At 38.9% G+C, this 13,899-nt stretch overlaps 1 protein-coding gene across 1 annotated transcript in view; it reads right to left on the reverse strand.

The window, feature by feature from the left end:
* Positions 1–13,899, reverse strand: part of TM9SF3 (transmembrane 9 superfamily member 3) — a 92,167-nt gene that overhangs the window by 23,907 nt on the left and 54,361 nt on the right. Inside the window, exons 8-9 of the mRNA XM_067535133.1 lie at positions 12,448–12,542; positions 9,898–10,028 (exon numbers count right to left, since the gene is read on the reverse strand). Of these exons, the coding sequence (XP_067391234.1) occupies positions 9,898–10,028; positions 12,448–12,542 (226 nt within the window). The remainder of the gene's footprint in view (positions 1–9,897; positions 10,029–12,447; positions 12,543–13,899) is intronic.

Raw genomic sequence — 13,899 nt, forward strand, 5'->3', positions numbered from 1 at the left:
TCTGGGAATGTTAGGCACTGCCTGTGGGCTAGGTAGATGGCTATGCAGAAATCATATAAATTGAAAGCCACTAACCAGTCTTGACTCTGAAGAGATGGAACGATAGATGTAAGAGTCACCATTCAGAATCTGAGGCAGCCTATGTATTTGCTTAGCTTCAGGGTCTAGGATAGGACAAAGATCACCTTTCTCTGGGATAAAGAAGTACTGCAAATAGAAGCCTCTTCCCCCATATTCCTCTGGAACCTCTTCTACAGCTCCTAAATGAAGCAACATGGCCACTTTTTGTAATAGGCTCTCCTGAAAAGGACCCCCTAAAAAGGGATGGGGGAAGGGTATTGAGAAGGGTAGGGTGCAGAAGTAAATGGGATAGCCTGGGGCAACTATATCAGCACCCATTCGTCCAAGGTGATATTGGTGCAACTGGACCTGTGGAACAAGGCAAGATGGCTCCCAAAGATAGATATTGGCTCCTGATTGGCTCTGATGTGGCTCCTGACATTCCCTTCAAATTTGCTGTCTGGCTGACTGGGTGGTGTGTGACACACAGGAGATAAAAGAGGGTCTCCTCTGGTACTGTGATCTTTTCCACTATGGCTAATCTGTCTGCCTGGGAGTAAGAGTAAGACAGCTGCCACTGCTGGAGCTGATATTAGTAGGGCTTCCCATAAGGGGTTAGTGAAAGACTTTGGGCGCTCTTTGGAAGAGTGCTATTCCTTCTCCTTCAGGATTGTTTGCCCCAGCATGTGGAGCTATGTCTGAGCTCCATTTGGCTGTGCCTTTTGGTCTCACCCTTATATCGGAGCACCAGTTCTTGTTCCAATGCTGAAGCTGTCAGTGCTGGAAGTGATGTTGAGATGGTGCCCTGGTGCCCATGCTGAGTTTGCCAGTGTCAATATAGCTAGAGAACATTTTGATGGTGTTTTCTTTCCTGTCACTGCTTGACACTGAGGTCTGCTGTCTGCTCAAATGACCACCTGCTGAAGATGACCCTTCTTGTTCTTTGGAAGCAGTAGGTCTCCTTCAGGTCCAACATAACATGCTCTGATTGTTCAAGCAAATGCAATTTCAGCCATGCATCCCTTGACTTCCAGTCCTTCAGAAAAAACATTTACATATCATACACTAAATGGGAATGCAACTCTCCCCCAAAGGGAATAGGCATTGCCTATGTCCACCGACCAGGTGGAGGAGACCGTCATAGATCAGGCAGGACTTAAACCCAGACGATTTGGAGTCTGCCACAGCAGTAGGCACAGGACACCTACCCTTGCTATATATAGAACTTTTTTTTTTAGGAACATCCAAATTAAAGAAAAGAATGAATGTGGCAATAAAGATAGATTTCTTCCCCAAAGGTTTGGAAACAGATGCGTTTTTAAATTCAATAGCAGTAGCGGGTCGGACACTCCCTGGGTTCTGTGTCACTGTCATGGGCAGAGAGTGAACAGAGAGGGCTGCAGCTTCTCTTTTATATCCTTGCACAGGAGCATAAGGCAGCACAGAGAGCACGTGCGGCCATAACAGACACTGGTAGCCAAGAAAAACAAAACTGGTCTTGTGCATGTGCTTACCTACAGCGGGATGTGCAGTGACACTCACTTGAACAGCAGTACTTTGCTTAGCTATCACTTGAACAGTGAAGGATTTTGCAAGATATGCACTGATATGCTTCTGAATTATTTGAAATCAGAATTAGGTCTTAAAAATTAATTCAAGCAAAGTATGTTTTATTATAGGCAAATAGCGGAACTTCAAAGGACAACTTTAACCAATACTTTAAAAAATGTATAGTTTACTGTAATTGCAATTCCTGCTTTCCATCTGACTGAAAACCCAATACTTAAATAATTTGTCTAGATTTTTATTCATCTCTTTAAAACACCCAAGTTAATAAAATAAATACAAATTGAACTTTTACTACTGTATTTTTGTCAGCTAAAAATATCTATTATTTAAACATCAGCATTTTGAGTTATTCTCCTGATTTCAGTTGCCATAGGACAGATCTTCTGTAACAGCAACCTGATTTATTTGTAATTGTTTTGAGGGGGAATTCACTATTATATTGCCTTTGGCTGAATGTGTACCATTAAATTTTTCATATTTAAAAAGAAACATTGTCAAGAAGGACAAATTATGTACTACCTCCATGCGCGTCACATTTTCTGACAACTGTAGTTTAACCTTCATTCAAAAGGTGATTATTAAATTTGTTATGAGCATATCAAATATTAAATTGCCACTGGCAGGTTGTGGTGTACTAACTGTCAAATACACCAGGGATGAATGCAATAAAAACTGTCAATGAAGAAAGAGGGCCATGATCTAATGCTACACATCAGAGATCATGTGACTCTCCCCCATAAATGAGGGGATACTGAATTTTTACAGCAGTGCATGTTCACAAGTTGAAAATCTGGACAAATGAAGAGTTATGATACAGAACAGCAAAAGTCAGAGGCAACAAAGCTAATATGTTTTTAGTACATCAAGTAATAGTTACCTGGAGTCCTGCCTATGTTGTTATAACTTGACTTACTAAAAATTGAGTTAAAAGTGTTAAACTATGTCCACATTGGTATTCAAATTGAGTTAAGCTAGCTGATGAAAGAGACACCTTTTTTCTAATCTAGGCATGAAGGATGTAAATACTAAGGACTTAAACCTGCAAAGATTCACTCGTGCATAAATCTAAGCAGTTTAGAGTATTTAGAGGGTATTACACAAGCTGAACCCAGGACGAAATTAAACAAAGGACATCTAAGTTAAATGTTACTATACACAAATAACTACATTAAGAATATTAAGGTTGCAATGTCAAGAACTCAGAAGTTAGAAAACACCAGAATGAAGACCGCCTGGGCAACGTTAATCTAAGCCCTTTTTATGTAAGCATTGAGGTTCAGTCTTTAATTACATGATCACATGCTATTTTTTGCAAAGGATTCCTGATTCATTCAATGCACAGGATGGACAGTGCTCACTGAATGACACCACATGTGACTGTGGCCAAAGACTACATTCACAAGGGGACTTAGGCCCCATTCACAAAACTACTGGTTGTGGTGGGCTAGTAAACCCAAAAAAAGATTCTTCATAGTTCTAGTTGAGAGCGCTCCACATATCTGTAAACCAGATTTCGGTTGGGGCAATCTGAAAATGAGAACACAGTGACCACCTATGAAAGTCAGATTCACGTGACTTGCCCAGGAAGACAGAGGAACTCTGTAGTAGAGGCAAGGGATAGAACCCAATTCTTCCGTGTAGCATTCAGCTACCTAAACCACAAGACCATCCTCTTCCTGTAATCCCTTCCTTCATTCATTACACAATTTCCAATTTCTTCAACAAGTGAAGCAGGGGTCGGTCCTACAAACAACAGCCTCATTCAATACACAACCTTGATTCATAATACAATATGTGATCATACTATCATACTTCCATCACACATAAAACATATAGTATGTGATCATATAATTGAAGACTATCACAACAATGCATCCATACAAGGGGCCAAATTAAGGTTGGACAGGCACCCTTAATTCTGGTACTTTCTAATCCCCGAGAGCTTATCATTGCATCCTTAATATTCTTTTAATGTAGTTTTTTGGATGTAATTTCCTACGTTTTTTAAAAACAAACAAAACAGAAATCCCATCACGTGGAACCCTACTGACATCATTATGGACCATCAACTGAGTCAGCAATTTTAGATCCACAGCACAAATATCTGCCACTTGAGCTAATATTCACTGATTGCAATAGTAGGTTGTCATCCTTTCTGTGGAACAACCATTAAAGAAAGACACATTTTGCCACTGACTTTCACAGTTATTTGCTGACAGCAGAGGAATTGAGACTCCAGAATCCTGGGTTCTATTCCACATTCTCAGAGGCATGTACTCTAGGGGATATAGACCCTTCTGCCTCTGGCCCCTCCCTCCAGCCTGTCCTCATCCCACTCCTTTACTACAAGGAAAAGTTCATGGTAATCCTGAAGACCACAATTCTCCATGTCAAACTATTTTGCTCTGAACATCTGTGGTTTTGACCTATGTCAGGCTTTGCTCAGAATCACCAGCCACAAAAATCTCATTGGTAAATCTATTCACCAACCCTGTCTCATCTATAAGAAATAAGAAGCAAGGAAAAAAACAATGGAGATGACAACTATGCAATTTCCCACAACAGAAGTAGCTTAAATTAATATTTCAAGACGTAGCTCCTGACCAAAATATAAATTATTCATGAACAGGACAAACAGATTAAACAAATCAAATCAAGAAGAAATACATTTATTAACACAAGATAATTTTACCAGAAATGTAAGAGTAAAACAGATTGGGTCTAGTCTGGTTCTTTTCTGTATGTCTTTCCATGAAAATAAACAGATGTGTATATGCTGTGACTGTTTCGTGTATGAGTGCACAGGAAGATTACAAGATAAATCAAAGTGTCTTACAGCATCAAAAGAATCCCAGACCCTCTCAGGGTACAATAAAGAACTAGAAAGATTTAAAAATAAAAACCTAGGTTCTGAAAGGACAGATAATCATAGCAATCTCCTCCACTGTTACTGCTACAAGCATGAAGTTATATATTAGGCCAGTCAGTTTCCACACATTTAGAGGCTAGAAGGAATCAGATCTTTATCCCCCTCCTTAGATACTGTAGGTTTAATAGAAGTGCTCTAATTGAGTACTTTAAACCCTTTTCTAAAAGCTCTGAGAAGTTAGAATAAAACTGGTCAGCTTCATTATTACATTTTGATGGGAAACACAATGGAAAAATATTTTTCAGGAAGAGAGCCTAGAACTTTATTCTCTCTTTACACAAGGCTTTTCCTACTGTGGATTAAGGATCATGTGTATATCCATGAGTGTCAAGAATAGAAACTTGTCCTAGAGTTACAGGGGGAGAACCTATTAGCTTTCCACTTCCTGTTGCTATAGTTCCTGTGAGATTCCAGGTAGGGCACAGCCGACGCACAATGCAGCAGAGGAAGCTATGAGAGATTCAAAGTGAACCAGAGTTACAGCAAACCCTAACTAAGGACCCTGCAATGGCTATGGAAGTTCAGCCAATCTCAGAACAGGAGAGCTAGGTGAGGGGCTCCCTAAAATCCACATAGGTCCAAACTGCCAGTGTACTAATTTAGACAGCTAGTAATTAGGCTTTACTCTTGTTTCTGGCATTATACTATCTGGGAGATACAGGGGTTGGGGCAGATCACCAAAAAAAGGAAGAAAGACTGAGCCTTATACCGAAAGCTTAGGATGAGAAAGGGAGTTTTGCAATTTCTTACTGAACCTTTTTCACTCCGTGTTCTTTTATGACCACCCAATTTGTGTTTTCTCCATATCTGCAATACATAACAAGGAAGAGAAGACCTTGCAAGGAATTTGAAGAAGGGGGACTGTTTAAGACATCTATGGTGCTCACCTCTAGCGTAGTTTGGAAAAAGGGATATTCCTTTCATGAAATAGGCACAAGCTTACCATTAGAGACTTTTGGAGGCTTGTCCACTTTGGGTGAGGTGAGAGGAACCACTCTACACAAGGACAGAGGGGCTCACAAGAGTACAGGTATGTGCTGTGAGGAGGCAAAGTTCTTTTCTCTTTCCCTCTACAAACCAGCTCCATTAGTAGATTAAAATTCATTAAATCACTGACTGTTCTGGTAAAGTTTCTAATCCACAACTTGCTCCTACTTAAAGTCTGCAAAACCCAGTTGATTGCCACACAGTAATTATGACTTGAACATAGGCTCATAAAACCTAGAGGTCATTAAAATCATTGTGTGTGTAAGGAACCCTACAAACTAATTACAGGACCCTTGAAAACCCCATTCTCAATTGCTTTTGCACAGACATTTCCGTGATCTTAAAATGAAAATGAGTTGAACAGCACTAAACTAAAACTTCAATGCAGGTGGAATTCCCTTCCATCAGCATTCCTAAACTCCAAATCAGAATATGAATGAGACATGCGATATTGTGAATGTCTGCTCAGCAGTAAAACACAGCCTCTCTGCACGTATCAAAGATCAATGCTGTAAACCTTTCTGACAGTGTTGGATATGACTGTTGGCTCAGCACAGATATATTCCATTTTTGCATAAACTGATTAACACTGACATGGCAAAAGTTAAAATTCTCAATCTTATTCCCTAAAGAGATATCCAGACTAAAAGATTTAATGGATTCAATGGATGAACAAATCAAACATTTTTAGTTTTACATTACATTGATTATTTTAAATCCTACAGCTAGTGCTTCATGTTAATGGTGATTAAGGTTCTTATTCTAAATTGCTGGATACAGTTCTTCCTATTGCTAATATTTTAAATATGTCACTTGATGTTACTTCTCAGTGGAAAATTCCTGAAGACCTGTTGATTTGTCTTCTTTTAAACCACAGCTTTTTTTAACCACATTCTCCAATACCTGCTACCTCCATTCTTCACCTTGACATTGAGTTTTGAAAAAGCTATTTAAAGTACATAGTGATTTTCATGATAGCCCTAACTAAAGTATTTACAAAAGGAAATTGTGACATGACCTTGTAAATTTCATTTTATGGTAGATTTAGAAGTGAAAAAAATCCAGGGGCAGTTCAAATCTCTAAACAAAGACAGTGTAACAGTTTTTATGATACATTAATTGTTTAGACAGTGTAGAACTAAAAGACAATTTAAAATTATACAAATAAAATTTAAATCCTAGGGCTACCTACAGCTAATGCACAGAAAACACACTTCTCTATGTTGAAATCCCTTTGACATGTTGGAGCCTGAAAACAGTCTGAATCTAAGCTGCTGCCACCTCACATGCTAAAACAGTACAAGATATTTTTCATACTGCACATTCCCAAAATCTTCTTTTACCGATTTAGAATTATGCTTTGGCAGTTTAAACATGAACTCTATCCATAGCCAAGTGCTTTTTCTTACATTAATCACAAAGGGTTATTTCAGAGCTGGTTGTAAGTGCCATAATGTATTTATTTTTAAGAAAAGAGTGTTCTGAAGGAAGCTTTTGCAAACAGGAAAAGTCACCATGCTGAATCAGATTTTAGGTTAACCACTGTTAATCTTTTCACTTTAAAAATGAAGACAGATAAGAGTCCACAGCTGGATCGTAAGAAGGCCTTTGGAATGAGAAGAGAGCCATACCCCAAAATCAAAATAGTACAGGAATTCTAATCTCATTCTATAGATTATTTTACTGAACCACGATGGCTTAGAAGTGGCTTTCAACTGGACTGGCTGTGTGTTGTACCTTGCCTTAAAACCAGCCTGCATCAATCTTTAGGGAAAAACAGGGTGCTGCCTTTCACTTTTACTCCCAGGATTCAGCTATAACTGGGGTTTGTTTACAAGATAACAAATGTCACAAAGGAATGGAGTTTGTTAAAAAGACTAGTCACCTTATGAGCACTTAAGACAAACTCAGCAGCTGTGAATTTGTTAAGGTAAGACAGACAAAAGCCACACAAAAAGAAATTTTCTTTCTGACATCTTAAAGATCAAATACATTCATAATTAAGCCTGATTTATGACACTCAACTGGCTTCCTCACACATGAAGAAGTTATACCAAATCACTTCACTTTTCCTGTAAAGTGAAACACTAATCATGGTCTCTTGAAGGGGAAGGAGACGTTTTTTCTCTTCAACTAGCACATATTTGTAGTTTGTGCAGTTGTACTCCCGGTTCCCTATCACCCTTTTCCCCCCCTTCACTTGGGAATCCTCTCTCACAAAAAAAAGGCTGGGTGCAAATACATTGCAAAGCTGCTTTGTTAGAAATGTAGAAGAACAGAACTTTACTCATAGAATTAACTAGGAAAAAGTTGCAGAGTAAGTAGTTCTCAGCATGGTGGAAGGCAAGCATGATCCCTGCACGTGCAATGGGAGCTGTAAGCAGCTTGCCTAATGAAGGAGGCTCCTTCAGATGGCAGAATGTGTCTTCAACTCAATCAGGTGGAGGAATCATTCCCGTCAATCAAGGATAGGAGTAAGCATGATCACTGGTCAAAACTACTTTCCCAGCTTCTTCCAAGAACCCTCTAACTCAGGTGGCTTTGACATATTGCTATGCAAGTGAAAAATATTTTATTTCCATTTATTTCAATTGTGGGGGGGAAAAGGACACCCAACACATCCAAGCCAGAGGGTTTTCCAGAAAGATTGGAAGATGTAGGAAGATAATTTTGGTCATGAGTCATAGACATACAAGATTGTCACACAATGACTGAATGCCCTTGCCACATCTGTTGTATACTGGTTGGGGAAGCACTATTTTATGATGGGATATGTGAAGTAGCCTGCATATACCACATCCAAAGCAAGACACCGACCCAGCCAGGATACCTCCGAGCAACACACTATGAATATCCATGGCTCACTATTTCAGTATGAGCCAGCTCAGAATTATGTAGACACCACTACAAACTGCAACACCAATTAGATCCTGACAATTAAGTTCTCCAGGGCAGAGAAACACAGAGGGGCCTCACCTACACTGGTCAGGAACCAATCTTTAACCTGGTTCCACATAACCCTGGTCAGCCAGCGAAGACAGAGCCGAGCCAAGCCAAGCACTTACACTCAGCTCCAAGCTCAGCATGAATAGGGCCTGTATGTATTCTAGATTCCATTTACAGAAAAGGGATTTTGCTCTGTCAGCTAGGCTCTGTGAACTGTTTTGTTTATAGGGGAATGGAAACAACACTTGGGAGGGAGAAGGGAGCTGGGGTAACTGGGTAGGATCTCAGTAACCTAGGAAACAGTAAACTGGAGGGGTAGCTAATGGAGAGAGATTGCATTTAGGAAAGACTAAAGGGGGAGGGAAGGAGAGAGAGAGAGAGAGAGAGAGAGAGAGAGAGAGAGAGAGAAAACAAGGAAGTGTGTGAATGGGAAAGGATTTGGAAAATATGCAACAGAAACTGCAGGGGAGGGGGGAGGGATAAAAAAGAAACAAGACCATAGATGCTACAGACATGAGAGGCAACGATTGAGGGCCCTGGACATTAAAGGGGTATATGGAAGAAAAATATACAAGTTGCAGGCCATCTTTAAAATGGGGATAAAACCATAGCCTATCTTCCAGTGGTGTTTTTAGATTTAATCTGTATTTGAGAAGCAATTTAAGATCCTTGGACAAAAATTCCTAAATTGTAAGTATTATCAAAGTGAAGTTTCAGCAGTGTTTTAAGTTGACTCAACAGTAGAATACATCTTGAGTGGAGTGCTACTAATGGGCCACTGGTTCAGTCCTATCCATCCACCCAGCCCTCTACCACCAGCCATGACTTATACCCTATCCACCACCACTCAACTTGCTGCTATCACAATGTTCATTCTAAAACTAAGACAACAGAATTTCCACTCTCCTCCAAGGACACCAACAGACACACTCGAAAAAGCATGGGGTGGCATTCATACCCCCGTCCTCTGGATGTCCTTGTTTTTCCAGGCCCAGAAAGTACAAATCCCATGTTAGTTCCCAATAAAAGTGAATGGGACTTGAGTACATATCTGACTCCATGCAATTAAAAATGTGATCCTATTGGAATTGGTTAAAATTTTCAACAAACAGAAAATCCCTTTAGCAAATAGTTACTAGAGTGAACTGGTTTCTTTAGTCTGAATTTCAACTATCTAATATTACATTTCAAGTTAAGTATTATTGCAAAGACAGCAATCTTCTAAACTTCTATAACACAAAGATGCAGATTTTCTACATTATTTATCAAATCTGAGAGACAGATCTACCTGAATTTCATTTTTTCCACTTTGAGGTGATGGGACACAAAGACTACTGGCTTTCCCATCTTAGAATCTAAGTTTTCCTACGTACACTATGCTGTTTCAAGTTGTATTAACTACTCACCATAGTTCCAAAGGGAATAGCCCGTGAAGCATGATAATAGATGGCAATGAAGTTAATGAAGAAGGCAGTACCACACACCATTGCTGGAATAAGGAAAGCCCCAATGAACATTTGCTTTATCCATCGCCTTCCTGTAAAAAGAAAATAAACATATCAGTGATTGATAAAACATGCTGTACACTTTGACTAAAGTTTACATTTTGCCACAAGTTTACCAGAAGGTAAGTATTTATCCTTTTATTCCAAGTGAATTAAATGAGTACTAGATAACATACGCATAGGAGCAAAGGTAGTTAAACTTTTAAACTGTACTTCACTTTTAATCAGGCATTTTGATTTCATAAACAATAACAGTTCAGTATGGCAATATGGAGTTGGAGAGTAACAACAGCCTACAATGGGAAGCACTAATAAGAATTTATAAAGAAAAGCTTTTATGCTAAATAAACAATGTTTAGAAACACAACTGATGGATGTTTACACTTAAAATTGCTTCCTTGCATCAACAGGCATCAATTCTGTTGTAAAATGTCTAAGTGACCAGTTAAATGTGACAGGAATGGCAGTGCAGGTTTATGGCTATAACAGCAATAACCCAGCAATGTTTGAATAAAGACTCAGAGCTCATAAAACACCACACTACAATAATGTAGTTAAGACACATGCTTAGCTTCACTATTCAACCAACCACATTGCTCAGCATTATTCCCTTTCCTCCATTGCCCTGTCTTTCTCCTGTCTGTATATTTAATTAGACTAAGTTCTTCAAAGACAGAAATTCTGGGTAAAATTTTCAAAAGCGCCTCAATAACTTCAAAATCCCATCCTCAGGCGTGCTCAAGTGACTTCAGAGCCCAAGTCCCATTAACTTTAAAAGTCAATGGGACTTGGGCTCTGAAGTCATGTTAGGGCTCTTGAAAATTTTACCTATTGTCTTCATATGTCAGTACCTAATACTAATGGCGTTAAATAACACCATGTTTAATAAACTCTAACAAAATTGAATTCACTATAATAGGCATCTCCAACAAAAGAGTAAGACAAAGAGTGGACAAGCCTCCCACAATCCAGACAGATTGTAAGAGATTGCTGCTATGCCCGGGTATTCAAGGAACCATATAGAACTTTGTTTTGTGGTCTTGTGCAAGACCGGTCTATGATTGCCTTACTTCAGTCTTCACTGGTTGAATTTCCTGTATTTGCTATTAATCTATGAATTTGTGCTTATTTTATTTAAACAGTCAGCGTCTGGATGCATCTTTATTACAGCTTACTGAATAGAAAGCAGCAAGGAAACCAACATATGGTTCTGAGAATTGCATATGGACTATAAACTTCCATTATGCAGGAGCATCAAAAGTACTTTAGGACTTTCATTCAGTTTTTGTAACCAATTTAGCCAGATCTGTAGAAAAGCTGATATAAATCACTGCAACCCACTAGTATGGGCCTTTACACTAATACACCTTGTGTCGGAGGTATACGTATGACACCCCTATGCTGGTAAAATTGATCTAATTAAATCTGGCTTTCTACAAAGGTTATTAAATTGATACAAAAACTGCATGGTGAAAAGGCCTTAGACATTTAGGACCTTTTTAAGCTCTTAGATAGACAGACTGATTCTATAAAAAACTAAGAATTGATCAGTATCTCTTGCTAAATTATACAAGCTTCTGTTTTAAAAATTCACCAAAACCAATTTTCTTAATGTTTACTATAATACAAACTTATTTGTATTCTACAAAGTATTAACTATTCTCTTGTTGAAACAAAGAGAAGGAGGAGACTGGAGGATGACAGGAGCACTGCAGGTCAGAACTCAGAAGCATTGGTAGAGCTATAAGGAGAAGGTTGCAGATAGCCTGCCCAACTTTACCTAGCTAGTACTATTGGGCTTTTGCTGTCTACCAATATTTACTTCTGCATCTGATGACTTACAAACAAACTGATTAGAAGCCAAATAAATTGAGTGAATATTTTGCTAAGATTCCATGAAGATTATTCTTCATCCCATAAAGCACAGCACAAACACAACAAATAATACTATGAACCTTTATAGCCTCTTCTATTCACTCTTTGTAAACATTGAGTCTCAAGATCCCTATGGAGAAGCTAAGGTGATAACAAGCCACTTCATCAGCCACTAAAGGCCAACTTGGGTAGAACACATAAGCTGTTTAACAGCACACAGGAACAGGAGGATAATATATCTATTTGGTACCATAGAGAGGATATTCAACAGGCAGAATATAATTACCCAAATTGGAATTTGACCCGACTACTTTATATTCCTTATTGATTTAAATACAAAGGTTTTTAGCAAGCTTTAATACAAGACATTCGAACAATGAACAGGGAATGAAGTATCATTTAGATTCAAAATCCCTTGTATTGATTAAAAACGGTGGATTTCATATGACTTCATTAACTACACCTAAACACCATCTATAAAAACACGATACATATCTGTGCTGGTGTATACTGGTAAAGAGAATAAACTTTCCATATAAAATAGTATAAGTACCACTGAAATTCAAAACAAGTTACCTCCTTGTCTAGCATAAAGGCTCCCTCCAAAATATCCATTCACTGGGGATGTTGCAGCATAAACAAATATAGCTGTGCTAAGCATTGATCCTCGCCTAAAATAAAAAGAATTTTTTTTTTTTTTTTTGCAAAGCCAAGAGAAATGCAAAAACCCAATTTATACTACAGCAAAATATTCACAGTAAAACAGACACAACTATCAGAAAAAATATAACTGCTATTTTTAACTGGTGCAAAAGTAAAAATAAACCAATGAAATGTATCTAAAGTTTACTATTAACAACAAAAATAACCGTTTTCATTCAAAGCTGCTTACCCACCTCAGTTGACCAGGCTAAAGCAATTAAAATAGATACAGTATGTTTTTTTTCCTGATATGCTTAATTCCATTAAAATAAAGGCAGAAGGTATCATCTTTGACCAAAGTACTTTGATTTTTTGTAAGTAAATCCTGTGTTAAAAGAACAACTATATGATACATACACGTTTAGCCAATGAAGGAATACAGCATATCGCTCAAAACGTTTCTAGCTTCAATGCTTGGTGAGAGCACTTAAATTAACATATGACATATGATCTGAAGATAAAGGGGAAGAAAGGGTTACTTACCTTGTACAGAAACTGGATTTCTTCAAGATGTGTGTCCCTATGGGTACTCCATGTTCTGATGTGCGCACACTCTTGATTGGAGATTTTCAGCCGAAGTGTCTGCAGGTCCACAGCTGTACCCTTGATATCCTCATGCTCCAGGAGAATGGACTCACTGCCACTCCAATTCCTTCTCAGTCACGGAAGTCCAGCAGACTCCAAGGCAGAGGGGAAAGAGCCGGTAGGGGAGCACCCACAGGCACTCACATCTTGAATAACTCCATTACTGTGCAAGATAAGTAACTTCTCCTTATCCAACGAGTGCTCCTGCGGGTGCTGCACATCAGGAGATACCCGAGCAGCAGCCCCAACTACCAATGCGGCAGATTTAGTATGGATCATAAAACCAATGTCAGTGAAAGCCGTATCATCTCTGGAAGCAGGTACAAGAGCATCGTGCATAATGCTGAGAGAAAGTATGCACAAAAGACCAGGTGGCTGCCCTGCAGTTGTCTGAGACAAGTATGTTTTTCAGTAGAGCTACAGAAGTAGATGGAGCCATACTGAAATATCTAATCACCCTGCAGAGGACAGAACCCCTGAGGCTTCAGGTTAAGATGCATTCTGCAACCCACTGAGATGGTTTTGGGGTAGAAATCGGATGTCCTTTCTTTCATTTTGCAATCGAGAAAGAGCCTTGTCTTGTAGAGATAAATGGCAAGAGCTCTTTGTATGTCCAGCATATGGAGGCTCATTTCTTCTCTTAAAGAGTGCGGCTTGGGATAAATCACCAGTAGGTGAATCTCCTGATTAACATGGAAGTCTGAAGAAACTTTAGATAGGAAGCGAGAGTGCAGATGTAGT

This window comes from Emydura macquarii, unplaced genomic scaffold (assembly GCF_026122565.2).
Source record: "Emydura macquarii macquarii isolate MOO-44397 ecotype Brisbane River unplaced genomic scaffold, CSIRO-AGI_Emac_v2 contig_67, whole genome shotgun sequence".
Taxonomy (NCBI): domain Eukaryota; kingdom Metazoa; phylum Chordata; order Testudines; family Chelidae; genus Emydura; species Emydura macquarii.